Source organism: Lontra canadensis, unplaced genomic scaffold, assembly GCF_010015895.1.
Source record: "Lontra canadensis isolate GAN:19392208 unplaced genomic scaffold, GSC_riverotter_1.0 scaffold88, whole genome shotgun sequence".
Lineage (NCBI taxonomy): Eukaryota > Metazoa > Chordata > Mammalia > Carnivora > Mustelidae > Lontra > Lontra canadensis.
In genome coordinates this window covers 1485631-1513279 of record NW_022631082.1, presented here as the reverse complement: position 1 = coordinate 1513279, position 27649 = coordinate 1485631, and the positions used below count along the sequence as shown (strand labels likewise).

Below are 27649 nucleotides of genomic sequence, written 5' to 3'. Positions count from 1 at the left end.
GAAGCTGTCAGGCTCCCACCAGTCTCCATCCATATCCGCCCCCAGCCGAGCCCTCCCTGACACCACAGGGCCTCTCCAGTCACCGGGAGGAGTTACTCTGGTTGCCAAATGATGGGCTCTGCCCAAGTCAAAGAATGGGGACCCTGGTCCCCACTGAGCCAGGCTCAAAAGCCGTGAAGTCCCCAAGCCTTCTCCAGGGACAGCTCCTTCAGGTGTTGGGGCCTTCACCAGGCTCCGCCCACCCCAGGACTTCTCAGTCCCAAGCTCTCTGGGCACTAAGCAGAGGCCCTCAAGGTGGTCCAGCAGCGCCCCCTGCAGTCAGGCCTGGGGAGCCTGCTTTGGACACCAAGGAGAAGGCTGGGAAACAGGCAGAGAGGCAGGGAAGCAAGCCGGAAGGCAGGGAGGGAGGGAGGCAGGCAGGGAGGGAGGGATAGAAGGAGGGAGGCAGGAAAGGAGGGAGGGAGGGAGGCAGGGAGGAAGGGAGGGAGGCAGAGAGGAAGGCAGGGAGGGAGACAGGGAGGCAGGGAGGGAGACAGGGAGGCAGGGAGAGAAGCAGGTGCCTATCCTCTAGGAAGAAGCCACAGCTGGGAGGTGGGCTGATGCAGCCCTGGTCGGGCCTGCAGGGAGGCAGACACACAGCCAAGGGGCCAGGGAGCCGCCCAGCAGCCCCCCTCCCCAGAAGAGCCTTGCTCTGCCCCCCACCCCTGCCCCGGGCAACAGACCCGAAATCCTGGGCCCAGCGTGTACAGCCTCTCTCCCACGCTGCAGCCTGAGAGCCGGGAACATGGGAGCTGACCAGTGTCTGTACCCGCAGCACCCTTCCTCCTCGTGCCCCACAGCAGGGAGTACGCGTCCTCAAACGCACACGTGTGCCCACACTCATGCACGCGCACACACGTGCACACTCACATACACACGCGCACACGGGCCCCCAGAGCAGCATGTGCAGAGACGGCTGTGCCCGCTGGGACTCAAGCTTCCCGGCAACACAAGAAAGGCCGCCCCGTCCCTCTTCCGTGAAACTCCCCCGAGGGAACAATCCAGCGAGAAACTCTAGGTGCAGCCACATCAGAAAGAAAAATTCTCAGCGCGCCCCGGTGCCCGGGCTCACTCGGGCTTCTTAAAGGGCAGAGAAGTGAAGCTCCAGCACCATCGCCCTCGCCGCCACCCTGTCCCTGGACTCTGCTTGCAAGGATCCTTTCCTGGTGCCCAGGACACTGAACGAGCCAGCGGGCAGGGAGGCTCCATGCCCTTTGTGGGAGCAGCTCCCTCCCCAAGGCTCCCCCCAGCCCCCACGCGGGACGCCTGGGCGAGTGAGCGCACGTGCACTGCACACGTGGGGCAGGCAGACGTGCGTGCAGGCACACGTGCGGGTCTGAGGACGTGCTCCCTGCCGTGGGGCGCCAGGAGGACCTGAGAGACGTATCCCAGGCCAACAGAAGCAGGCGGGCAGGGAAGGCTGGGGAAGCCTTCAGAGCACAGCCGGAGTCTCCGGGACCAGGGGATGCTGCTGAGTCACGGGCCTGAAGGCCAGGGTCAGGGCCCAGACGAAAGCCCTGCGGGTAACACTGGCTGTCCCCGCCACCACCCCAGGGGCCCTCAGGAGGCCCCTGGGAGGCCTGTCCTCCCCCCACTCTCCCTCCCCCACCCCACCCCCTGCCCCCGCCCCTGCTGGGCACAAGGAAGCCACAGAGATAACAAGAGGGGACGCTGTCGGGAACACTGTGTTCGGTCTGGATCTGAGCAAGACGCCATGCCAGGTGGGGGTGCCGTTCCCATCATCTTACAGCCCCCCCATGGCACACTCACAAGGCCTGGGACCCACCGTGGCTACAGCGTGCGGGGAAGGACTGCGGCGGCCGTCTGGCAGAGCGGTCCTGGGACGGGCGGTGGGACATCGCCTCCAGCTCAGCAAGTCCCAGGGGCTCTGGGATGGCCTGGGAGGGCCTGGGATGGCAGGTGGTCCACCGCCCCCAGCGCTTCCCAGAAGGCCCAGCTGTTTGAACCCGGGTGGAATCACACAGCCCTCCCCACCAGCCTCCGAGGACTGCCCTCCCGGCCTCACTGGCCCCAGGAAGGCCAGGGAGTGGCTGAGTTGCAAGCAGCAGGTCTATTTTAAATCCCCATCTCAAAAGGGATTTTGAAGCACTCAAATGCTTCAGATATTCTTAGCCTTTGCTGCCTGAGAGCACCACCCAATGCCGGCCTTCTGAAGCAATTCCTCGCTTTCATCGACGCCCGGCTGTTCACGCCGCTGTGACACACAAATCACGCTCCCAAAGTAGCAACAGACCCAGGAAGGCTCCATAAACCGCTGTAAACCTGAGAACGTCGACACTTAAAAAAAAAACGACGCTACCGAAATACTCGGAAATGGCTGCAATTAAGCCGCTGCCGGAGGAACGAGCAATCAGAGGGACGGGCGGGCGTGTGAGCACAATCTGCAGGGGGCGGGGGGGGGGGGGCGCAGGCACCAAGGCCCCAGACAAGGGCCAGGAGCCGGGGCGCCACCCAGCGGTTCCCTAACCACCAGCCCAGGGGCCAGAGGGGCTGCCCCTACCCCCAGGCTCTGGTGGCGGGGCACCCAGAGGGGTCTCAGCCCCAAGGACCGGTTCCCACAGACATGGCACTGGCCCTCTAGGACCCAGAGAGGCACAGAGCCCCCTCTCTGCGCCAGGCCCCTGTTGGGGACTAGGGACCCAGGGTGGGGCAGGGGGAGACTGAGGGCCCTACCCTCCTTGGGTCCACTATCTGACAAGGAGATACGCCAAGGTCACACATAGCTAGTACAAGCGTGGGGTGCCCTGTCAACATCTGGGGCCCCCACCCGGGTCCTGGGGAGAGGGTGCCTGAGCTGAGCCGCTGGGGTGGGGGGCAAGAAGCCTGCATGGAAGAGCCTCTTCCCACCGGCCACACTCCGTCAGCATGAGGCACCCCGTGTGTGATCCCCTCCCTCTTCAGGACCAGAAACCAAGACCAAGGTCAAGCTGCCTTCCAGAACATTCTTTCCCTCCGATGAACCGCTGCCATGCCCGATGCCAGCCTTGCCGACTGCTGCCCCAGGGCTCTCAGGAGTGCGTGGGAGTGAAGGGGCAGAAGCGGGGGGTGGGTAGACAGGAGGGGACAGGGGAGCTGGGGCTGCAGCCTCAACCCCAAGCCGCCAGAGGTCGGAGGCGAGCGCAGAGAAGTCAGTCCTGCCTGTTAGCCGCCCCATCAGCCAGGGGCTGCTACCCTTCATGTTCCTAGTGCCCTCGCCCTCGCCTCCCTGGACTCTCCAGGCCACTTCCCAAGTCACCCTCTCTGTGACCGTCGCTGCCCATCACAAGCTCACACTTCGCCCCAAGCCGCCCGAGGCCACGGCATCCTCAGGCAGGGCCACGGCTAAAGCTGAGCCTGCCATCGGCTGGCAGGGGCCAGCATTCTGCTGGGGCTCCTTTCGTGTGTTCTGTTCTGTGTTCTAAGGAAAACTTGAGTTTTCTCCCTTTCCGGTCCCTCTGGCCGGCAGACCCAGGCCAAAATGAGGGCGTCCGCAGTGGGGGCGCTGAGTGTTCCCGCTACCCACCGGGGCAGTCTTCACTCTCCTCCTGCTGCCGCTCCCAGGGAGCCTCTGGGGCCATCACTGCTGGGGTCCAGGAGTCCACAGAAAGGATGGAAGAACCTGGGAAATTTCCACGGGCGCAGGCAGCAGCAGCCAGGGCTGAAGGGTGGGAGCGCCATCTAGTGGTGCTCGGGGGAGCCGCACGGGGCTGGGATCAGAACCCGGTGCTGAGAGCAGACACCCCCTGCCCTCCAGCCCCTCCCCGGGGTGGGGGGGGTGAGGTGGCGGGGGCAGCACTAGGAGCCATCCAGACCAGTGAGCTGGGACCGCAGCACACACGCACTCAGACATCACACACGACCGCACATGCTCAGACATACACACGTGAACTCACGCACCTTCACACACAAGCACGTATGCACATACAGGGATATGCACACATACACTCTCATGCACACATATGCATGCTCACACATTCGCACATACTCTCACACTCACATGCACACACACACTGCACACACCCCAGCCTGTGGACCAGAAAGCTCTTTGGCGGTACTCAGCCTGCCCCGGCCCACGGGGAGGACACGAAGTGCTGGGAGCCGGCAAGCAGAGCTCCCAGGGAAGGGGCACAAGCATCTCACCCCGCCAGCTGCACCACCAGGCCCTGCTCACCGCTGCGGGGTCGGGCCGGAGCACAGCCCCTCCCCACGGGCCTGGACTAGGGCCTCACGGTCTTGCAGCCTGACCTGGCCATCAAGACGAGGGGAGGGGACGGGGTAACCAAGCTGTTGTTGGGCCCTGCTGGGCAGCCCTGGGGTGACACTGCCTACCAGAACGCACCTCCACTCACGCACTCAGGACCACACGGGGTGTGAGACTCGGGCCTTCCTGCAACAGGCATCACCAACCCCATCGATCTCTCTCCAAATGCCTCCTACAAGGTAAGTACCCCCCAGCCAGAGGCCACGATGACCCAGAGCTGCAGCAAAGCCACAGAGACAAGTGAACTGACAGCGAGAAGCGCTCGGAATCCTACCAGGATCCCAACACACGCACAAGGTTAACAATACAGTGCAACGCCAAGGTCAGAGGGCCCATGGCCTGCAGGACGGCGGCCCCAAAGATGCCTTCGGCTTCACCACCAGAGTCTGTTAACAATGTCACCTTACGCAGTAAAGGGACTCTGCGGGGGGGATGAAGTCAAGGCCCCCAAGGCGGGGGTGACCCTGGGGTCCTGGTGGGCCCGGCGTCCTCAAGAGGCCCTCATGAGTGGGAAGCAGAGAGTGGGTGTCCCAGAGATGGGCAGACCCTGCGCTGCTGGAGGTGAGGATGGGCAGGGGTGGGGGTGGGAGGGGGGAGACCCAGGCCAGCAGGAGGCAGGAGCCAGATCTCCCCTGAAGCCTCTGGAAGGAACCGGCCCTGCTCAGGCCTGCATTTAGCCCGGTGCAACCTGAGTCAGACTCCTGACCTCCAGCAACGTCAGGGACGATGCGTGAGTCGTGGTAAGCCTCCAGGTGTGTGGTCACTCATTAGGCAGCCTCTGACACGTTCACCCCCAATGCTTCCGCAGCCCTCCCTGTCAGACCAGGAGCCCCTGCAGGACAGCACGGCCAGGATCCCACTGCGGCCACCTCAGAGGGGAGCCAAGGGAGGTCCCATAGCCAACGCCGGGACAGGGAGGCATGGGGCCTCCTTCTGGCTTCTGAGCCCTCTGCTCAGAGGGCCTGCTCCCACCCTCCCTTACCGAAGGGCTCTAGGAGGTCCCAGTGACTTCCAAGGAGCTGGAGATGGCCTTTTCCCACGCCTGTGGGCACAGGCTCCACCACGTGAGGGGCCAGCCTGGGTCCCCGACTAAGCTGGGGCCTCTCCACCCCCGCCCCCTCCACATGCGGAGGCACTTGGCTGAGCTCCAGAGGCCACGGGCTGCTCCAGCTCCCCCTCCCACTCCCTCTGGGCGGCGATGATCACTGTAACAGAACCTTCTAAGACCGCTGGGAAAAGGCAAGGAGATGTAAAGGACCAGCGGAGACATCTCTGCTGGGAACTGCAGGGTACAGAGGCGGCCCCACACAGAAGGGGAAGGCGGATGGGAAGGGGGTGCTCGGCTCCCAGAATCCAGAACACAGATGGCGCCGGATGTTCCACCTGGCCTGCAGGGCCCATCGCTCACAGGGTGGCCTTCCTTCAGGCTGTGCGCCCACTCTAGCCCTGCCAGCAGGGGGCTACTAACGCCCCCCCCCCAAGCTAGAGGCCAGGAGGGCGGGGGAGGGGGAGGTGGTGGGGGGAGGCTCAGGGCTCACAGCCAACCGCTCCCCAGGCCCACGGCCCCAGGGAGCACCCCCAGCACCACAGACATGCTGCGGACGCCGCCCCCACAGAGGCAATCCGTGAGCTCCGGGGAGCAGGACGCTCACTTCTGGGGACACGCGCCCCGATACCCCACCGAGGCTGCCCCTGAAGCCAACGGGGCTGGGCCAACGGGTCACAAGCTGCTGGAGCCCCTCGACTTGGGCCTGCCCGGCCACAGGCCCAAGCCTGTCCCCAGAGGCCCCCAGAAGGTGCCCCCTCACCCGTGCGGCCCCCGGAGCACACAGGCAGGCCCCTCACTGCGGCCCAGCTGCTGGCCGGCCACTCACCAGGACTTGGGCTCCCCGAAGTGCAGGTAGTTGATACTGTACAGGTCCATGTCCTCCGTGTGCCAGGCGAAGGTGGTCTTCCACATGCCGAAGTACAGGTAGGGGGTGTTGACGCCCTCGATGATAGTGCCACACTCACGCTCCACCATGTCCAGGATGGTCCGCAGGCTCCCGATGTTCCACTGGGCCACGTCCTGCAGGGCGGCGAGCACACGGTTGGTGGCGGGACATCCCTAAGGGCCCGGCAAGAACACAGGAAGCCTACAAGGCAGACTGCGCAGAGGGCCCGAGAGGTCGCGGCCAGCCCCAACCCGGCCCACGTCACAGCTCCACCTGCCCCAGGGTCTGAACCCCACTGGGGACTCCTCCCACCCTGAGACACCAGCCCCTCGGCCTGGGCCACGCAGGGCTTCCTCCGGATGCCATGCCGAGCTAGGCATTCGTCATAGGCAGTGAAGGCCACGCTGGGAAGGCTGAGGTTTGGTTGTGAGTAATTAATGTGCCTCAGAGCCAATGACATGGAAGGAGAAAGGTGACCGTGGAGTGGAGTGAGCTCAGCAAAGGGGCCAGACAGACAGCCCCTCCGGCACTTTCTGCCAGAGGAGACAGGCATGGCTTTCAGAACCAGGCAAACCAGGCCAGAACCCCTGCCCGCCGGACTCATCTATTCCTAATGCCCAGACAGGTCCCATCTTGCCATGAGAGCTCATAAAATCCACGTCAATCGGTTTCCAGTCCCTGGAGAGCCCCCCAAGCCTGAGGAGACACTGAGCGAGCGTCCGCATTCTCTGCATCCCAAGCCCACCCTGCCCCACATCCCACTTGGACCCTCCCCGTTACAGGTCCTGGAACAAACGGATGGTCCTGGCAAGGTGAGCCCCAGGCAGAAGCTGGGAACCCAAACACAGACTCAGAAGCACTTGAGGAAAACAAAAAAAGAAATCTGGTTTCTCCCAATTAAAAACTTCTATGCTTTAAAGAAAACCACCATCAATAAAGTGAAAAAGAGGGGCTCCTGTGTGGCTCACTGCGTTAAAGCCTCTGCCTTCCGCTCAGGTCATGATCTCAGGGTCCTGGGATCGAGCCCCGCATCGGGCTCTCTGCTCAGGGGGAACCTGCCTCTTCCTCTCTCTCTGCCTGCCTCTCTGCCTACTTGTGATCTCTGTCTCTGTCAAGTAAATAAGATCTTAAAAAAAAAAAAAAAGTGAAAAAGAAACCCCACAGAAGGGGAGAAAATATGCGTGAGTCACCCATCAGGTCAGAGACTTGTGTCATCTCCGAAGGTCTCGTAACTACAGTAGAAACACAAATAACCTGATTAAAAAGGCGGCGAAGAACCACGTGGACGTTTCTCCTCAAAGCAAGAGTACGAGGTTTACCAGCAGGTGCAAAGAGGCTCGACGTCGTTAGCTCACAGGCAGGCTCAGGTCAAAACCCCAGGGCGGACACCACGTCACACCCGCAAGGACGCGCAGGGGCAAAGAGAAAGACTGTGACAAGCGTCGGGGAAGGATGTGGAGGAAACTGAGCCCTCGGAGGTGCTCTGCTGCTGGGGACAGGAAACAGGGTGCGCTCCGGGGGAGGACGCAGGCCGTTCCTTGGAAGGTAAACGTGGACTTAGCACGTGAGGACACACTTGATGGCCCAGGGACGTGCCCGAGAGCAATGAAAACATCCGTCCGCACAGAGACTTGCATCTGCACGTTCACAGCCATGTGACTCGCCACGGCCAGAGAGTGGAAACGATCCAAGCGAATGGACAGCACACGTGTCCACCACACACGAGCAGGTCACTGGGCCACAGACAGGAGTGAGGGGCCCCTGTGTGCTGCCCTGGGGATGGACCCTCAGCCCACGGCACTCAGGGAGGGACCGAGACACAGAAGGCCACACGGGGTGTGAGTACACATGTGTGACATGCCCAGAACACACTCCTCCACAGACGGGAAAGGGGCTCGTGGGTATTGGGAGCGGGGGGACAGGGAGTGACTGCTGATGAGAAAGGGCTTCTTTGGGGGCTCATGGAATGTTCTGGAATTGATTGTGGTGATGGCCGTACAACTCACTGAAATACAGTAGAAAGTACTGAACCGTAAGCTCTACGTGGGGGAACTGGGTGGCGTGTGAATTACATCTCAATTGTGCTTCCTTTAAAAAACACAAAGTAGGTCAGACAACGGACAAAGGAGCAACCAATCCCCGCGAGCACTAACTTTGTTGAACTCCATGGACAAGAACAGCCCTTTGGACAAAGAGGCGTGTGACTTCCCCACTCGTCCTAATGCAACACAGAAACTTCAACTCTTCTAACCCAGCAGCTGTTGGGATCGGAATCCCTTCCTAGAAGTCACGATTCAGAGTCCGGGAAGTCGAACCGCAGGCCCTCACGGGGCTGCCCAGTGCCGGCCCTCGAGCACCAGAACTTCATCCCAGCTGTGGCCGCGTGAGGAGCACCAACGACCGGGACTGTATACCAACAATGGGATGGGGATGGGGACAAGGCTCCCAGCCACTGAGCCCTGAGGTCTCCCGGAGGCAAGGAGGAGGACGGAAGGTCACAAACATCAAGAACGGGGCTTCCGCAGAGCCCTCGGGAAAATCGTTTTCCTCATGCTCTCACAGAGCAGGGGGCACAGCACCCAGGGACCCCCCCACTGCTGGCCTCCTGCCAGAGCCCTTCAGGGAGGTGCCCTGAGCCCAGCTGGAATGCAGCCGGAGGCAAGGCCTGATCTGGGGCTGCTGCGACCTGTTCCTCCGGTCCTTGGTGGCCTGACATGGGAAAGGGGGCTTGGGCAGCTGGGCCCCTTTTGTGGGGCCGGGAAACCCTCAAAACCAGCAGAGGATCAGGGAGCAGTGGCAGCGCTGACATCTGGAGGTGGCAGGCAGGACCAGCAGCCACAGCTCAGGTGGATGGACCCAGTCAGGCCCCAGAAAGCCCAGCGTCGCAGTCCCACTGTGCCCCACTCAGCCTGCCACGGGAATTTCTGCTTTGAGCCAGGTGCAAGGGCAAGCTGGCTCATGGTGCGAACACGTCTGTAACCACACACAGGGCAACCGCTCACAGTCCTGGAAAGTTCAAGGCCCTGGGGTGAGCTACACACCAGCTGAGGTATGCGGGGGCAGCGTTGAGAGACTGGGCTGCGCCCCCTCACGTTAGATGTGTCTGTGCTGACAAGGCCTCTGGGCCCCCGTCCTGCTGTCCTCGCCACACCCAAGGCGTGCACGTGGCAGGATGCCACGTGACCTCACAAGCTTGCCATTGCTGTGGGGTCAAGGTCAAGTGGTTGAGCTCAGGGTCCCAGGGAGAAACCAAACCTCCTGGTCCAGGACACCCTTGCTGGGGGACAGCCACATACCACCCGTATCCCTTCTTGTGGATGGAGAAACCAAGGTCCAAGGAAGGGGAAACCACGGCCACGAGTCAGCTTAGTCCCTGACCTCCCAGGGCGAGGGTGTCTTCCTCGGGTTCTTAAGGGTGAGCTCCTTAAGCCTAACATGCCTGCCCTTGGTGCCCGGCTCAGAGAAATAAACCTGCCCCCACCACGAACTGGGACCCCATAGTTGGAAGGCCAGTGGGCCATAGGTCAGACAGGCTCCCCAAGCGAGGCGAACCACTGGGACCCATGCGATAGTCATGCCCTTCCAACACCTTCCAACACGTTTCACCGCTTGTCCTAATGCGTTCAGGAGGGTCCTGATCCTTCTGACGGGGCCTCGTTCCCACCCACGCCAGCACCCCGCAAGCCCAGGACGCAGGAGGCGCCCCAGCTACTCTCACGAGGAGCACGGATGAATGGATAGAAAGATCCAGCAACAGATACCTTCAGAGTGAGGACTCGGGGCGGGGCAGCAGGGAGGGCAGCTGGGGACCCCCCCACCAGGGAGAGCCCCAGGGCAGAACACACGTAGGAGAGAGGCAGGCTTAAGAGCTTAGAAATCAATGGGTCTTGGTAGAGCCATCCCAGGATTATCAGATGCCCCATAAGTATTAATAAACGGTCCCTTAAAAAAGTGGGGGGTCCCACTCAAACCCCCGTCCTGCCAAACAGCGGCACCTCTGCAGGGCCTCCACATCGCATCTCCACCAGGGTCTGGTCTGCGTCCCTGGACAGGCCCAGGCCAGCATGAGGCCCCTCCGTTGCCCCAGGTACCCCCAGGCCCCTCGCAGCCCAGCCCAGGGGCTAGAACTCAGGGCCCCAGAGGCCCCCAGAGACAGCGTGATAGCAACTGGAGAAGAAAGTACCAGACTGAGAATTAGGATGCCCCTGGGAGGTCAGCTACAGGCTGCCTGAGCTCAGATCAGGGTGGTGGGGGACGACAGTCTCGCAGGACAGATTCTGCAAATCAGAAACACACCCGGATTCCTTCTTTCTTCACCTTGAGACTCAGCACGTGGTTGTCACCAGGGCCCAGACAGAACACCCAGTGAAGCTGGCCATGGCACTGGGCCGGCACTGGGCCGCAGCATCTTGCACTGGGCCGCAAGATTAAGTCCTATTCCCACGCCTCTCCCTCCACCGCCTCCCAGGGAACGGGGTCCCTCGGTCCCCCAGTGCATGGCGGGGGCCCTGGGCACTCACGTCGTCATACAGAGAGCCGCTGATGTCTGCCCCGTAGATGGGGGACACGAAGGTCAGGTTCTTCCAGTACTTGCGCTCCAGGTCATCGAAGTCCTGGTGCCGTGGGGTACAGTACCTGGAGGACGAACAACACAGCGACCATGGCGCAGGGCCCACCCTCCGGGGCCCAGCTGGAGACGTGCTCTCCGCCCCCACCTTGGAGCCCAGCCACGAGAACGCAGATGTGGCCCTGCGAGAGCCATTTATCTGGGGCTGAGGGGGTACGCCCCCGCCCCGCCCCGGAGCGATACCCACTCATCGCATCTCCTCAGCCACCAGGGCCTGGGGCACCCGAGTGGGAACACACACCGGGGACCACTGGAGCAGGTGAGGGACACGGGCTCTGAGGGTTGCCCTCTGCTCTGCAATACCAGACCAGAAGCCAGGCCCTGTCTTGGGGGCCAGGACAGCAGTCCCCACTGTGTCCCACTCTCTCTGTACCCCCAGAGGCTGGAGCCGCCAAGGGCCCCACTTCAGGGTACCTAGAGGCCCTCAAGGTGTGGTTCCACCTCAGAGACGGGGTCCTCGGGGCCCCCCTGGACACCCGCCCCTCCCGACCCCGCAGCCCAGCCACATACTTCTCGCTGTTGGCCAGGCGGCGGTACTCCCCGACGGTCATGGCCTTTTTCTGGATGTTGTACTGTGTGAAGAGGCCTGACTGGCCCGTGACCACCTGCTGGATGGGTGCTGGGATGACTACATCATCGATGTCATCGTACGTCTGCCTGGGCTTCCACTCCTTTGGGGGGATGATCTGCGAGGTGAGAGGGGAGTCAGCGGCCTTCCTGCCTTCCCCCAGGAGACCGACGGCGGCTCCCCAGGCATGCATCCGGGCCCCATACCTCGGAGGCACCAGGAACCATCTCCACCCTTCCTCAGACTCCCAGCTGACCTGTGCAGGGCCACGGGCACTGCCTGCCGGAACACAGCTGTGCTGGCCTCCCAACGCTGCCCGCTGGGCCCTCTACAGCTCAGCCTGGGCTCCAGGAGCTGGGAGTGGACCCCACAGACCCCAGGGGCAGGCCCCCATGCATAAATGTGCGATCACAAAGCGAGCAAGCAGGTGGGGGGACCCAGGGCTCCCACGCTCTCACCCAGTCAGGCGCTCTGCGGCCACACCGCCGGCTGTGGAAGTCAGCACCGCAAGCCGGGCTCAGACCACACCCCACCCGGGACACCTCCAAGGGGCAAACACAGCTCTGGCTGCCAGAGGGATATTGGACAACAAAGATCGGTGAGGGCCTTCCATTACGGGACGGAGCAGATGAGGAGACACCATAAAGGACAAAGAAACTGTAGAGAGGGGACAAGTCCTAAGTGCAAAGGCCAGAGAAGAGCTGGTGAGACACCAGAGGCGGAGAGTGATAACGCCACAAACCCTAGGAGACAAGACCCAAGAAGGTCCCACCGAGGAACAGCACAGCTATTTCGCAGTAACAGCAGGGCCCACAGGCGACCACTCCCCACCCCAGGAGAGCCCCCAGAGGCCTGCAGGAAGGGCTTCCGGAAAGGGCTGCCCAGAGTGGGGTCACCGGGTATGCACTGAGCTCACCCGACTCGCCTCTTTGCCCTCCTGCTTCCCCTCCTCTGCTGGGCGAGGCCTCAGGGCCAGGCGGGGCCTCCTGGGTACCCAGCTGGCTTCTGCAAAGGCCCCCGGGGCCAAGGGCTGGTCTCTCCCAGCCCTGGGAAGGTGTTTGCAAACAACAACTCTCCTTCCAAGATGTCCAGTGGGTCACCCAGCAGCTTTGGGAAAAGGAACTAGACCGACCTGTTTTCTGTGCGGCAGCCAAGAACTCAGGAGGCCGAGGCCTCTGGCAGCTCAAGGCCAGCAAGGCAAGAACACCACGTCAATGGCCACGGTGGCCGGCAGCTTTCAGAACAGCTGAAGTTCATTTGCCGTCCCCAAGGAGTCCCCGATAGACATCATGAAAACACTCATTCCCCAGTTGCCAGTTAACAACGGAAAGGTGCTGCCTCCACCGTCAGCACTCGGGGATTTACTCCCGGAGCACAAGTCTAAGTAACGGCAGGAAGCGGAAGTCAGAGGCTCCCACCCAGGCTGACCCTGCCACCAGAGGACACTGGGCCACATCTGGGGACATCTGTGACTGTCACGACAGGGGGCTGCTCCCCATGGCGCCCAGGATGCCCCCAAAGGAATGACCCGCCTCAATGTCAGCAGAGCAGAGGCTGGGATCCCTGATTTAAGGTAAATGGGGACACAGCTGGTCTGTCAAGGCTCTGTCTGGGGACATGCCCTCTCCCTGCTCTGAGGCCCCACTGCAATAAGCCACATGGGGTGTCCCTGTGCGGCAGGAGGCCGCGTAACAACGGGGTGCTGGGGTCAGCCTGCCAAGCGACGATTTTCTTAGATTTTCTTTTTAAAGATTTTATTTATTCGACAGAGATCACAAGTAGGCAGAGAGGCAGGCAGAGAGAGAGGGCGAAGCAGGCTCCCTGCTGAGCAGAGCCCAATGTGGGGCTCGATCCCAGGACCCTGAGATCATGACCTGAGCGGAAGGCAGAGGCTTTAACCCACTGAACCACCCAGGCGCCCCAACAATTTTCTCAGATTTTGAGGGAGAACTCTCAAGAGTCAGGTGGCCAGCTCACACACCCGAGACCGGAAACGCAGCAAACACGAACAGAGGGCCGGTGGCTCTGGCGTGGGAGACGCTCTCCTGGAGGAACAGGTTCTGAGCCAAAGGGCTGGGAGCCTGGGTGGCTCCTGAGACACATGGGTGGCGCCCCCTCTTCACAGAGAAGCCCGTGGTGTTTCCTCCGGCTCCCTGCCATGCGTGTTCGCCCCCCCAGTTCCATTAGGCGAAAGCTGGCCAGAAACCAAGGTTGCAAAATGAAGCAAACACGTCATTCCCAAACTGTCGGCCCCTCCTGGGAGCCTCGGGCTTCCCGGCCCGTCTCCCCTGTCGCTCACGGGCGCTGCTGTGTAGACAGCTGAGAACCCAAGAAGGGTGCTTCGGGCGCACAAACTGCACTTGTGTGGACACCCCCAGGCAGGTTCTAGAAAAGGCCCGTGACAGACAGCCACGTCCAGCAGTTCTAGGACCCCAAGCCCTTGGGGAAAGCACCGTGCTGTCGCCTGACGCCCTTGGATCTCCACAAGAGCAGGGTCTACAGGGAGGCTCTCAGGCGAACCCCCTCTGATGGCTGTCGCCGGCAGACACGTGAGGCACCCTGCCTCCCTTCGGGGTGCACCGGTCCAGCTCCTGGAGGGCATGCCTCGGCCAAGGCTGAGAGGGTCGCACGGGCCACGCTCCCCAGGTGAAGGAGGTGGCACCAGGCCGGGGGCTCAGGGCATCTGAGCAGCGGGGTTAGAAGGTGTGGGGGACCCTATAAGAGGGAACGAAGTGAGGGGCTGGCCCTGCCCCCACACCTCCTGCTCCCAAAGCCATTTTGCAGGTAGTAGGACTGGTTGCTGGAGAAGGCACCAGGGCACTGCCTGCCTGAGGGGACAGTCCGTAGGACTGCGCCCAAGCACCTTGGCCCCGCCCGCCCACAGAACCCAGCACCACGCCCCTCCCTCACTCCCCCCCAACCCCAGGGCTTCCCAAGCTGCCGGCCTAGGGGGCAGGGACGTGCACAGAGCAGCCAAGGAACAAGACAGGGGCACCCCAAGAGCTCCAGAGTGGGGCTCCCCATACCCTCAGAGCCTCTTCTGACTCCGGACCCTGTCTCTCCCTATACCAGCTCTGAATAGCCCCCCAAACCCAATTCCACCAGGCCCCACGGAGCTTTTGCGGGGGGCTGGGGAACACAGCTGTGATGAAACTGAAAACCCCTGGCGCTACCCAGATGAACGCACAAAGAAGGGCGGTCAAGACCACTGAGACCAGGGCGAGGGGATGTCAGCACCTGCAGAGCTGGCTCGGGCCAGCAGGACACCACATCCCTTCTCCAAAGAGGCCGGCACCCCTGAAAGCCTAGGGCCCCCATCCAAAAGAACGGGGGTTACCCAAGGCCCTGGGCAAGTGCCTGCCAAGCCCCCCTGTCCCCCCGGAGTGGCAGGGAGGCTGCGGGGGACTTGAGGGTGCAGACACACAGTCCTGGCCATGTGAGAGAAGGGACAGTGTGTGTGTGTGTGTGTGTGTGTGTGTGGTCGGCACGGCTCTGCGATCGCCAATGTCCTTCAGCCTGTGGCTAGGTGCGACAGAACCCTGTGCCCGCCCCACACCGCCCCTTCCCTCCCCGCACACTTGGGCGACTACCAGAGAAAGCCACAGACAAAATCCCATGGAATAAGCTAAAAAGGAGCACACGAAACAAAAGGTAAAAGGAAAACAACCAGGAAACTCCTGCCTCAGGAGACATCCAGTCCACTTTCCTTCGATCGAAATAAATTAGTCAAAAATGACTCCACTGGGATTAGAACTTAAAGTAGGAACCCTGGGGCTCAAAGGAGCAGCATAGATGAAGCGGGAAGGGGCAAAGGCAGGCAGAGGCACATTCTGGATAGTTCTGGGAGACTGGGTTGCAGGAGACACGGAGCCCGCAGCCACCACAGCACCGTGAATGGAAAACTCGAGAAACGGCCAGAGCCAGGGGGCCAGCCGGGAGAGCGGAGCCCCAGACAGTGAGACAGAAGAGACGAGCTGGGATGAGAGCCACAGGGGTCTCACAGTGCCCCGGACAGAGGCATGTGGGACAGCGACTCGCGACACCTCCCACGAGGGACTTGAACCAGAAAAAGAAGGGCTCCTGCAACCCGGGAAAACTAGAAGCAGGCCAACAACAGGAGGCAAGGCACAGGAGGCCCCCTCCACAAACACACACGCCACACCAGGGGCCCTCGACAGGGGTCGAGGTGGGAAAACTGTCCCCTGACAATGACCCGTTGGCCAGCCGGGCAGAAAACCCCCAAACCCGCCAGAACCCAGGACCCAGGGTTTCCAGCTGACGGAGTCTAAAGGGAGGAGCAAAACTAACACAACAGTAGGGGCTCTGGTCCCCAACTGTCCAGACCACGGAACGCCGTCTCCATGCTGGTGTGCAGGGTGGGAAGCCTGCCGCGTCTCCCTGGGCTGCAATTAGAAACATAACCATAACAACGAGGGCTTGATACCCATTAAAAAAACACCCAAAACAGGTAGGGGCAGGAAGTGGGGGACACACTCCTCACCATCCCTAGCTGGGCTGCTTTTGTATGGCCCCGTGAGTGAAGAATGTGGAGTGTTGTTTTTTTCCATTTCAATTAGAGAAAAAAAACAATAAAACAAGAATGTTTGGGGACCAGTGAAAGTCCCGTGAAATTCACATTAAGTAAGTGCAGACTGAGTGGCCGCCTACCGGCTCCCAGGTCTCCTCAGTGTGGGGCTGAGCGGGGGCACAGAGACGGCCCCGCCCACGAGGCTCTTTGTGGAAAAAATTCCTTGACCCCTCGCTCTTCTCTTAAGAACAGAAAACAAGGCACCTCGGAGGAAGAGCTAGGCACACAGGCAGCCACCAGACCACACGACAAGCAGGTTACAAACGCTCCAAATGATCGGGCGAGCAGTGCCACACTCACAGCTTCCTGTGAAGCGTTCACAGTAAAAAGCAACATGGGCTACACTTGTCTGTGTGCTCGCACACCATGCGCAGGCTCGGACAGGCGCACAATGCCACGGGAAGAGACACGGTTCACGGGGACGAGTCTCCCTGAAAGACTTCCCCGACTCCCGACACCCTCCTCTTGCCACCCACCATGGGGTGAGCCGCGCTGTGTGGCACCACCACGAGGCCCTAGGGATCCATTACCCCTAGGGGCTGGTCCCGGCCATCGGCCCCCCACGGGGACAGGGGCTGCGGGGCTCATGTCTGCGGCCAGGCCTACGAGAGAGCCTGGTGCATGGGAGGAACTCCATAACATCTATTGACAACGAGATGAGAGCGGCTTGGTGACAACGAGATGAGAGCGGCTTGGTGACCATGCCAGGCCTGGGGACGCAGGGTTCCACGCAGAGCCGAGCCGGTGGAAGGCGGCACTGGGCCTGGGGCATCACCCACCTTGGCCAGGCCCGCCCGGTGGGCTCCCTGGGACTCGATGTAGGCCACGTATTTGTTGAAGTCCTTAAATTCCTCCATGGTTGGGCGAAACGTCATGATTTTACAGCTCGGGTTCTGGGCCCCATGATCCTCAGACCCCATGACTGCCGTGGAGAAGCTGTCACACCTGCGAGGAGAGGACAAGAGAGCGTGAGCGCACCAGTGCCGCCACCTGTCCGGTCCTACTAAAAATACCCACGGCCTCGGGAAGACAAAGGCAGGGGCCGCGCCTCGAGGAGCCTGGGAGCCAACTCCATCTCTCCGCGCTGGCACAGAAAACCGAGAGGGCTGCAGATAATTGAAAACAGAGGCGCCCTAGTTCTCCGAGCCAACGCAACCCTGGAAGCCGGAGCGCTGATTTCAAGCCGGGGCCCCGAGAAAGACAAGCTTTCCTGGTCGGGGCCTTTTCGTCCAGGTGTGCCGGCGGCAGCTTCAAATCAGCGTGTGCACCTGGGGGCCGGATGCCCCCGCCGACAGCAGCCCACCGTGTGACGGGCCCTCGGAGGGGAATGAGGCTGGGCGCCGGACTGTCACCCTCAGCTGCAACCGCGCCTGAAAGTTTCCGCATAGGAGCCGAGAGCTGGGCTGAGATGTCGGCCCCGAGATTCACTACAGGAGCCTGCAGAGAGGCTGGGGACAAGCTCCTCTTGGGGAGGAGGACACACACACTATGGCGGCCCCCTCCTGTTCCAGGAGTTAAGGGGACCCAGCAAGGCAGTCGGGGACCCATCCCAAGCAAGAAGAGCTTGGGGACCGACTCTGGGGAAGGGTCCCCTGGAAAAGGTCAGAACCCAAGGGCATACAGACCCGAGAGCCCCGAAGACAATTAGCCAAACCCAATTTCCTGTGACACTCCCCCACCCCACCCCAGTAAGCGGGGCAAAGGGCAGGAAGTCCGCTGGCCCTGGAAGGGGGCTCCAGTGTCGCCAATATGCGGCCGCAGCCTCCCTGAGGCACTCCCCCTCACAGGCACTAGAGGGCAGCATGAGCCCAGAAAGCGCAGCTAGGACCCGTGGTATCTGCTGGGTAGGTTCTGGGGGCCCCAGGCACCACTTCCGGGCCCTGCCCTCAACACCCCAACCCTCCCCCTGCAGTGACAGCGCTGGAACCTGGAGGACAGCACTAAGGCCCTGCTCCAATGACAGACTGCCTGCCACTAAGGGCTCCTGAGAGTCCTGACGCAGGGGGCCACTGCTATCCTGGGCTGGGACCCCACCACGGGCCTCTGCCTCGTGTACACAGCAAGTCCCCAGGCTTCTCCCTGAGGGGCAGCCACCAAGCAAGACTGCGTGGCACTGTGTGACAACAGTTCTGGGTGGAATCACAGGAAACCCCCATGGAAACAGTGTTGTAAAGGGAAAGGGGTTGTCACCAGCGTCCCTCCAGAGCAGCAGGCATCACAGGACCCAGGCCACAGCCAGGCTGCCCAGCAAGGAGACGGCCCCACGGGAACCCTGACAGCCCTGGGACTGACCACCACGCCATCCCAACCCAGCCCCTCGCCTGCAGCCCGGACCCGGCACCTGCATCCCCACCCAAGCCCCCAAACCACCCGGCCTCTCCCCTCCGGCCCAGATGCCACCCTGTGGGGCTCGCTTACGGCCTCCGCAGCTGGCAGCAGCACACAGCATATCTGTCGCGGGGGAGTTCATGGCCTGGGGAATGCCCTTGACTCTGACACTCTTGGGAGCATCAGCATGGCCTGAGCTGGGCTGTCAGCTGTGCAGGGAGCCACAGAAGGGAGGGGTGGTGGCAAGACCTCCCCAGGCAGGGACCTCAGGTGACACATGGGACACCAGCTCGAACTCGAGGCCAAACTGCAGCTACCGCTCATCGGCCTTCCTCGGCCCGCAGCCCACGGGCCGCCCACGCCCGCCACCCCTACACCCCGCCACCACACAGCGCAGCTAGCCCCCAGGGGACCCCACCAACCACCCAACCTGTGCAGGTGAGCTACCCCGCCTCTGGCTGGATATGGTCGCCCTGGTCACTGCCCCTGGTCCTGAGCCCTCAGCCTGCCACAGACGGTGCCCAGGCTGGCGGGCAGCGGGCATATGAGCACGGAACAGTTCCCAGCCCTGTTGTACATGACGGATATGGGCAACTCATCCCCTCCACACAAGCAGCTCGTTTCACACAGCTCACAGAGGCCACCGGGGAAATCACGTGTCCAGGCCACACACAGGCAGGTGGTACAGCCCGAGTCCCCAGCCCAACAGCTTCCAGATCTGGTCCGGCCGGTCCTGGCCAGCTGGCTGCTTCTCCCAGGCTGGCTCACGCGTGGCCTACAGGGGAGGGCACACAGGCTCCTCTGAGCGCCTGGGGACCAGCAGTGTCACCTCCAGTGGGGGCTGCCCCTGGGCCGTCAGCCACCTGGCATGGTGGGGTGGTGTGGGGGGCAGAGGGCGCTGTGTGGTACACCCACCATGTCCCCAGGACCAGCTCCTCCCAGGCGGCGCCGGGGCAGCCCGGGGTCCTGCCCACACGAGCTCCCTCGCGCATCGCAAGTCACGATGCAGAGATGAGTTTCCCGTCTCGGAGGTGGAGAGAGCAGATGAGAAGACAGCAGGTGGGGCTTCTGCACATGTGCAGTAGCGAGACACGCTTCACTCCGACCCCGGCATCGCCCAGACGCAGCTCAGTGGCGGATTATGTGTGATTTTTTCCTCTGCCTTATTTGTGCCTTTGGAAATGAAGGTTTTGAGTAGGTAAATATAAAGAAGAAAATTAAAATGGTTTTACAATCCTCACACTCCATACCCTTCACACGTTTTTTTGAAGGCAGGCAAATAAAAATCATACATGTACGTACTTAAGAAATGAAAAAGGAATCTCGACAAACAGCAGCCCCGGGCCAACCTCCCGGTACACTGGAAACACGGCGGGGGCAGAGGACCAAGTGAGCGGCGCCCTGACAGACCATGGAGGCCACTCCGGAAAGACCACTGAGCTCTCCACAGGTCGGTGACACGCTGGAGAGCAGGCGCATTCCCAACGGGATGAGAAAAAGACGAACGGCCCGGTTAATGTCTCTGATGGAAATACGCACGCGGCTAACCAGCGCGCAGAATGACCATCTACAGGATTAGCCTTCAAGGCCACGCAAACCCAGACCGCGAGGGCAAATGCTTCACCCCCACCGGGATGGCTGTAATCAAAACAACAAAAACAAAACAAAATACGAAAACAAAAAAAACATACAACTAGTGCTGGGGAGGATGTGGAGAAATCAGAACCCTGACACACAGCTGGGGGCAGCAGGGGAGATGGGGCGGCCACTGAGGAAAACAGCCTGATGGTCCCCAGAAAGTCACACCGAGAATTACCAGATGACCGAGCAATCCTATGCATCGAAAGGGCCCAAGAGAAATAAAAATGTGCGTCCACACAAAAACATGTGCAGCCATGTTCCCAGCAGCACTGGCCACGACGGCCAAAAGGCAGAAACAACGCAAGTGTCCACTGATGGATGAATGGATGCCCACGGCGTGTCCCCACCACAGGTAAGCCACCGGCCATGAACAGGAGTAAGGCGCTGACACGCTGCCCTAGGGGACAGATGCTGAGCCATGTACTCAGGGAGGGAAGCAGACACAGAAGGCTGAGGTCTGGGGTTCCTTTGTGGGGTGATGGATGGAAATGTTCTGAAACTGACCGTGTGGATGGTCACGCGACGCTGGGAACACACTAGAGACCACGGAATTGTACGCGTTAAGTGGGCGAACTCTACCGGTGAATTAGAGCTCCGTAAGCCTGCTGCAGAAAGAGGGGGAGGTGGGTGGAGGGCGGCAGGAAAGAAAGAGGAGGAACGTTCTGCCCTTGGAGAAACAAGAGCGGGTTCCCCTCCACTACCCTCCCCTAGAAACGTGAGCGCCCCGTGCGTGGAAGCAGCACGCCCCACGGAAACATGCAGGGATTGGGTGGGGGGGGGTGTCTGGACAAGGGCGGGCCGCTGGGTGACAGTAGGAGGCGGTGGTTTGTGTTTCAGACGTCTCTGTGTTACTTCGAGGTGCGGCTGTGATACCTGTAATGCACTTGGAAATGCTTGGTTAAAATACACGCATGTGAGGGCGCCTGGGGGGCTCAGTCGGTGAAGCCTCTGCCTTCGGCTCAGGTTGTGATCCCAGGGTCCTGGGATCCAGCCCCGTATCGGGCTCCCTGCTCAGCAGGAAGCCTGCTTCTCCCTCTCCTCCCCACTCATGCTGTCGCTCTCAAATAAATAAAAATTTTTTTAAAATAAAATAAAATAAAACACCCGCACACGTGTAAGTACAACTAAAGCGAGCACGGCAGATGCGAGCGCCGCTGCCCGCCAGGCCCTCCCTGGCAGCCGCCCGCCAGGCCTTGCGCCTCCCGCCCCGCTGGCCCCCTGGGCTGCGGCCAGGCGCATCCTCCACCGTGGACCCCTTTCTCTCAGTCTCCCATGCTGGGAAGAGAAAGACCGTCCTCTGGGGTGAAAGGATGCACAGTTCAGAGGGGAGCAAGGAGGGGATTTTACTTCCAAACATCTCTGGATCTGTTTCCATCCCACGCTGACACAATCACAGGAAACTCCTCCATGCTCAGTGGCCCAGAAGGCGTGAAGCCAGTGTGTCTCCCCTCTCTGCACTGGCCCTCGCACACCCGGCACAGGGCCCCTGAGGAGCTGGGGATCCTCCTGGGCTGAGCCCACACCAAGACCGACCAGGGAACAAGAGGTCTTAAGCTCTGGGGCCAGAAGCGGCCAAGCCGGGACGGACAGCATCCCAGAACGGCAAGCGAGAACGTCAAAGACAGATAAGGCAGCATGAAGTCACGTGACACCTCAATCCTGGCTGCTCCCCTAGACCCCAGCGCGCTGGGCAGCAGGGGTGTGCTTGGCCCAAATTTAACATCGAAAGCGAAGGGGGCACAGATCACACAGAGGTCTGGAGCGAGATAAAATTCCAGGCAGAGGGAAGGACTTTGGCGGTGGCCGGGAAGGGAGGAGAGGACCGCAGGGTGCAGGGGGCCAGCAGACCAAGCGGGCCGCGTGGGGGAGCGTGTGCTGCGGTGGGCTGACTGGGAAGCTACTGGTGGTCCAGAGCAAGGGCACAGATCCCATTTATATCCTCAGAAAGCCCCCTGTGGCTGTGGGCAAGAGACTACAGGCAGGGCCGGCCCTGAGGGCGCAAGACCTCAGTGGCCAGTCCCAGCCTGAGTTTAACGCTTGGCTGTCGCCCTCCTGAATTTCTCCCGTCTTAGAATGAGGAGCACTGGGGCTGCCCCTTGCCCTGGGCGCTGCAGGCTCTGCCGTCCGGCCTGGCTGCTCGGGACCAGCACGGAAGCTGGCAGACAGGGGCAAAGCTAGGGACAACGGTGGTGACGAGGGGATTGCATGCATTTCGATGACAGAAGCAACAAAACTCGCCAAGGATGAGGAAGGAGGAGCCAAGTGCAGGGAAGGGGGAAACGGAGGGCACGGTGGGTGGGGGAGGTTGTTTTGGATAAGACTGTGATGGGACTTTGCAGATGAGGTGACTTAAGGACCCTGAGAGGGGGATGAGCCTGGACCATCAAAAGAGGGAGAGAGGAGAGACGTGATGGGGGAGCAGAGGCTGGATTGATCCAAGGAAGGGGCCCCAAGCCAGAGAGAGCAGGCAGTCCTCTGAAGCTGAAAACATCACGAAAATCAATTCTGCCCGAACATCTCTGGAAGAAGTAGCCCCGCGCATGCCTTGACTTTAGCCTACAGGACTCACTCACACTCACGGCCTTCCAGAAGTGGATAAAGTCACCAGGTTCATGGCCATTGGTTACAGCAGCCAAGGAAGCTCACAAGCCAGCAGGCGAGCGTGCTTCTGGAAAGCTCTTCGCGATTTCCATGCATGTGACCTCCCCACCCCCAGGCCCGTGAGACTCCCTCAGCTGTACCAGCCTAGGCCCCCTCACACGACAGGGACCCTGGAGCCCGCATCTCCCCAGCCCATTCAATCCGAGTGTCGCTCAACTTCCAGCCACATGCCCGGCAGGCAAGAGCCACAGGCCTGGGCCCAGCTGGGGGGCTCCCGCCTCCACCCTCGCTGCTCGCCCACACCCAAGCCAGGCCCCACCACCTGTGCAGAAACGGGGCGGCATCCTGAAGCCAGAGGCAGCCGGGGTGTGCACCGGGCGTACCCTTAACAGGAAGGGCGGCCTCTTGGTGGGTTCCCTGGCGACGACTTGCCTGAGCCAGACCCCAAAACCTCGGGCAGGATTAGGAAGCCTCCCCATCTCTGCTCCTCACTCTGAGGCTAAGAGAGGGGTCCGTGCGCACAGCAACCACTGACGGACACCCTCCAAATGGCTGAGCTGCAGGCACGTGACTTCATCTCAGTAAAGCTCTTCATTTTTTTAAGGTCGTTTATCTCTTGACCTGATGCCCTCCTGGCCACCTGCAGCCCCACCTGGAACCAATTCGACTGCAGCGCGTCCCAGCTGTCCTGGGCAGTCTTGGGTCACCCCTCCCCACCCCGGAAGAGGAACAAGCATCGTCAGCACAGGGATGTGTCCCAAGAGCAGAGACTCTGGGCCGGACTGACCGGGGCTACCTGCTGCCGTCTGGGTCATTCTCTGGGTCACGGTCACCTAGGCCCGGGGAAGCCGTCCTGTGCTACCAGACCACACACGCTGGCACCTGACCCAGGATCGTCTTCAAAGGCATAGACTCACGAGCTGGGGACGGGCCACCCTGGCCACTCTGAGGAGTCCTCCACCACCACAGGCACCGCACTGCCTGGCTGGGTGGCCATCCTTCCCACCCCCAACCCCATGGCTGCTACCCCCTCAGGAGCAGAAGGCTCTCCCTGTATCTGGACTTCAACCATGGGGCAGAAGCCCCGCAGATCCTGACAGTGGGGGTGCACCAAGCCGCAAGAGCCGCCCCCAGGGGTGGATGAGAAATGCCTGAGGGATGGGCCCTCCCCTGCCAGGGGACAGTCCCTCAACCAGCACACACTCTGTCCGTCCCTATGGGAACCAGAGTCGGGGATGAGAGGGCCGCCCTGCCCCAGAATCAGCCTGGTTCTCTGACAGATGGGCTCAGAGACTGACCCCAAGGGATGATGGGGCCCAGCAGCAGATATTTTCCAGAAACTGAATGGGTGGAACCCGCAGCTTTGAGGTTTTGACATTCAGTGTGCTGGAAAGCACGTCCTCGGAGCAAATGTAAGCTTACGAGGAAGGTTAACCATGAGGGAAGGATAACCTTGAGAGATATTTAAATCCACTTATCCTGAAAAGTATTAGGGGCCCCACGACATGAGGTCTGAAAGTTCCCTGGGGACCCCAGTCCTTCTCGGCAAGGCCCATCCCCTGCCCCGAGGGGGCATCTCTCCCCTAGCTCTCTATCCTGGGCCCTCGCCTCCGCCTGCCCCACCAGTCCCTGTGCCAGGTGGTCTGGCCATCAGATGAAGCTCAGAGCTCCCATCCTGGCCACAGGCTCCCTGACCTACCTCTGTATGGCTTCTGCCAGTAAAGCACAGCTCCCGACAGGGGACGACAGCAGAGGGGTCCCAGAGCAGGAACGGGTCCCAGGAGGGGCCTCCACTCCTTCACCAGGGATCGACCTAGAACCTACTGCAGAGGTGACACAAGGCCCCCCAACCCCCATCGCCCCGCCAGCTGCGCAGGCCGTGACCCACCAGCAGCTCTGCATGGGGTTGGGGCGCAGCAGGAGAGACAGAGTACGACGCCCTCTGTGTCCTCCTCCTCCTCCACCAGGAGCACCTGGCACACCCCAGGTTCTCCACAAGGCATAGGCACAATCCCTGACTCACGCAGACCGCACGGCATGGGGGCGGGGGGACACCACCCGCTGACCCCAGTGTCACGAAGCCTCTGCTTCATGGAGCTTCCTCTTCGTGGAGCCTCTGCTTCCACTCTCTGGCCCGTGGAACCCCAGCTGGGGGAGCTTTGGGTGCCAACCCTCCGAGCAGCAGAGAAATGAGCCGGTGGGAGCAGGGGGCCCAGGAGGACAGCCCACAAGAGCAGGCCGTGGGCGGAAGGACTGGGCACAGCCCGGGGAGGACGCCACACTTGCTCGGGCGTGCTCCCACCGACTTGGCCGGCCTGAGATGGTCACAGAGACAGAAGGGGACAGAGCAGGCAGAGCATTTCCCAGAGGCAGGAACACAGGCAGCCAGGGCCAAGTAAGAAAGGTAAGGTCTAGAGCCGCGAGGAAGGCAACATCGCTGGACCAGGTTCTCGTGGCAACGAACAGATGGGGAGCCGGGGGCAACAGGCCGAGGACTAGCCTCATGCTGATGTGAGAGTTACACAAAGTCCAAAAAGCCCAAAGGAAGAATCATCCATCACCCCGTGCACGCAGTGCTGTGAATGACAAACCATGACAAACTAATGGCTTCAAACCTCCGAACTTTAAGTAACTTGTCCTCTGGAGGCCAGAGTCTGTCCCGGATCGCATGTGAGCTGCGTTCTTTCTGAGCTTCCCCGCCTTTTCCCGCTGCCAGAGGCTCCGCATCCCTGGCCCGCAACCCACCCCAGCCCCAGCATCCTCACCGCCCACAGAGCAGGGTCCGCTCATCTCTCGGATTCCCACCCTCCGCCTCCCTGTCGTACCGACCCTTGTGTCAACATCTGGGCCCCAAATGATCCAGTAACATCTCCCATCTTGGGGGCCTTCATGTAATCCCAGTTGCCAAGACCTTTTTACAGTGCGAGGGAATGCAGTCCCAGGTCCCCGGGAGTGGGCTGCAGGCCCCTCCAGGGACACGGTTCAGTCCGCTGCAGGTGCCGTGGGAAAAACCCATCACGCAGAGAAAGAAGGTACGGTCGTCACATCGCCCCAACCCGGAGACTGCTGCTGAGGGGTCCACCTCGGGGAGATGAGCCCAGCTGCCCATGCTCGCTCAGACGGAAGCACTTTCTAGAAAATCGGAAACAGGACGGAGCATAAACAGGCCCGCAACCCCTGGTGTCCGTGCAGTCTACAGACGCGGACAGTGCCCCGGGCCACCGAGAGGGAAGAGTGCCCTCCTCAGGCCGCAGTGTTAGATCCGCTGGGGGGGTGGGGAGCCAGAGGCAGGGACAGGGTCAACAGGAGCTGTGCCCACACGTGTGACCCCCGCAGACAACCTCGCCCTGCAACTCCACGTGGGCACTGGGGGAACGGGACCAGGGACAGCCGCTGCAGAAGCAGGGTGCCGGTAACTCAGAAGGTGATGCAGAGAGGGACCCCGTGACCCAGCAGCTCCACGCGAGGCATCCCCCCAAGAAAACCAAACCATACGTTCGCACAGAAACTTGTACGTGAATGTCCACCGCAACCTCAGAGTCCACTGACGGATGAACAGCTACACAGAGCGTGTCCCCACTCCATATGCACATGTCCCGCGGCCGCGAACAGAAGCAAGGTGCTCGCACGCGTAGCCCTGGGGACAGACCTCAAGTCCACAACTCAGACACAGACACAGAAGGCCACAGTGGGTGTGAGTGCACATGTGTGACACGCCCACAACAGGCTCCTCCAAGGACAGGATGGGGGCTCACGGGGGGGGGGGGGGGGGGGGGGGGGGGGGGGGGGGGGGGGTTTTTTTTCCCCCCCCTTTAAAAGATGGAAAGGTTTTTGGGGGGATAAAATATTCTGGAATTAGGTGGTGGTGATGACGGTTGCAGATCTGTGCAAACATACTAAAAATCACTGAACTGTATACTTTAAAGGGTGACTTTTTTTTTTTTAAGATTTTATTTATTTATTTGACAGAGATCACAAGTAGGCAGAGAGGCAGGCAGAGAGAGAGAGAGGAAGCAGGCTCCCCGCTGAGCAGAGAGCCCGATGTGGGGCTCGACCCCAGCACCCTGGGATCATGACCTGAGCTGAAAACAGAGGCTTTAACCCACTGAGCCACCCAAGCGCCCCACAACAAAGCACAACTTTGAAGGGTAAAAGCAATCAATATCTTAGGAGACACAGAAGAAACCATTTCCAAATCACCCAGCCCCAGCGAGCAACAAGCAAGCCCAGGTTAAGGACGGCGCACCTTTCCTCGACAGGACCGCACGGTAAACACTCTTGCCTTGGCAGGTCACACCGTCTCTGTCACAATTGCTCATTCCGTTCTACCATTGTGAGGAAGAAGCTGACAGAGACGACATGTCAATGAACACTGTATGCTGATAAAACTTTATTTACAAAAACAAGCAGTGGGCCAGATTGGTCTGTAGACCAGTTTGCTGACCCCAGAACCAGACGCCCAAAGTTTACCCTTTAAGAAACAAAACCTCTACTTCACCTCTTCTAAAAGGGCGCCTGAGTCCCACCGCCCATTTCCCCGAATTCCAAAATGATAGCTAAACAGAGAAAGCCACGATCCAGCCCACGCTTAGTCCTATCGGCCTTGTGGCCTTGGAGAACAACCCTTAGAGAACACGATTCTCAGACCATCGGGAACGGCCGACGTGGAATGGCCGGGGAGCACACAGGACTGTTCATCCCACACTGACCAATCCTCCATGCAGGTCACTGCCACGCCCTCAACCCTGCTCCGTGGATGTGAGCTGGGAGGTGACTAGGCCATGCCCTGTCTCCTTATGAGCAACAGCCCTGAACCACCATCAGAGGCCACCTCCTTAAAACCCTCTGTCCCCCTATTTATTAGGAAAGTACGGGGAGCGGGGGCACCTGGGGGGCTCAGTCGGCTAAGTGTCTGCCTTCAGCTCGGGTCATGATCCCAGAGTCCTGGGATCAAGTCCCACATCAGGGTCCCTGCTCAGTGGGGAGCCTGCTTCCCCCTCTGCCTGCCGCTCCTCCCGCCTGTGTGTATGCACGCACTCTCTCTCTCTGACAAATAAAGTAT

The 27649-nt window shown here is 60.9% G+C and overlaps 1 protein-coding gene across 3 annotated transcripts in view; it reads right to left on the bottom strand.

Annotated features, from left to right (window-relative positions):
- KDM4B (lysine demethylase 4B) overlaps positions 1–27649 on the bottom strand; it is a 130850-nt gene that overhangs the window by 69878 nt on the left and 33323 nt on the right. For all 3 annotated transcript variants that reach the window (XM_032883664.1, XM_032883665.1, XM_032883666.1), the window contains exons 3-6: positions 16797–16962; positions 11372–11547; positions 10755–10869; positions 6175–6368 (exon numbers count right to left, since the gene is read on the bottom strand). In XM_032883664.1, the coding sequence (XP_032739555.1) occupies positions 6175–6368; positions 10755–10869; positions 11372–11547; positions 16797–16937 (626 nt within the window). In that variant the 5' untranslated portion in view covers positions 16938–16962. The remainder of the gene's footprint in view (positions 1–6174; positions 6369–10754; positions 10870–11371; positions 11548–16796; positions 16963–27649) is intronic.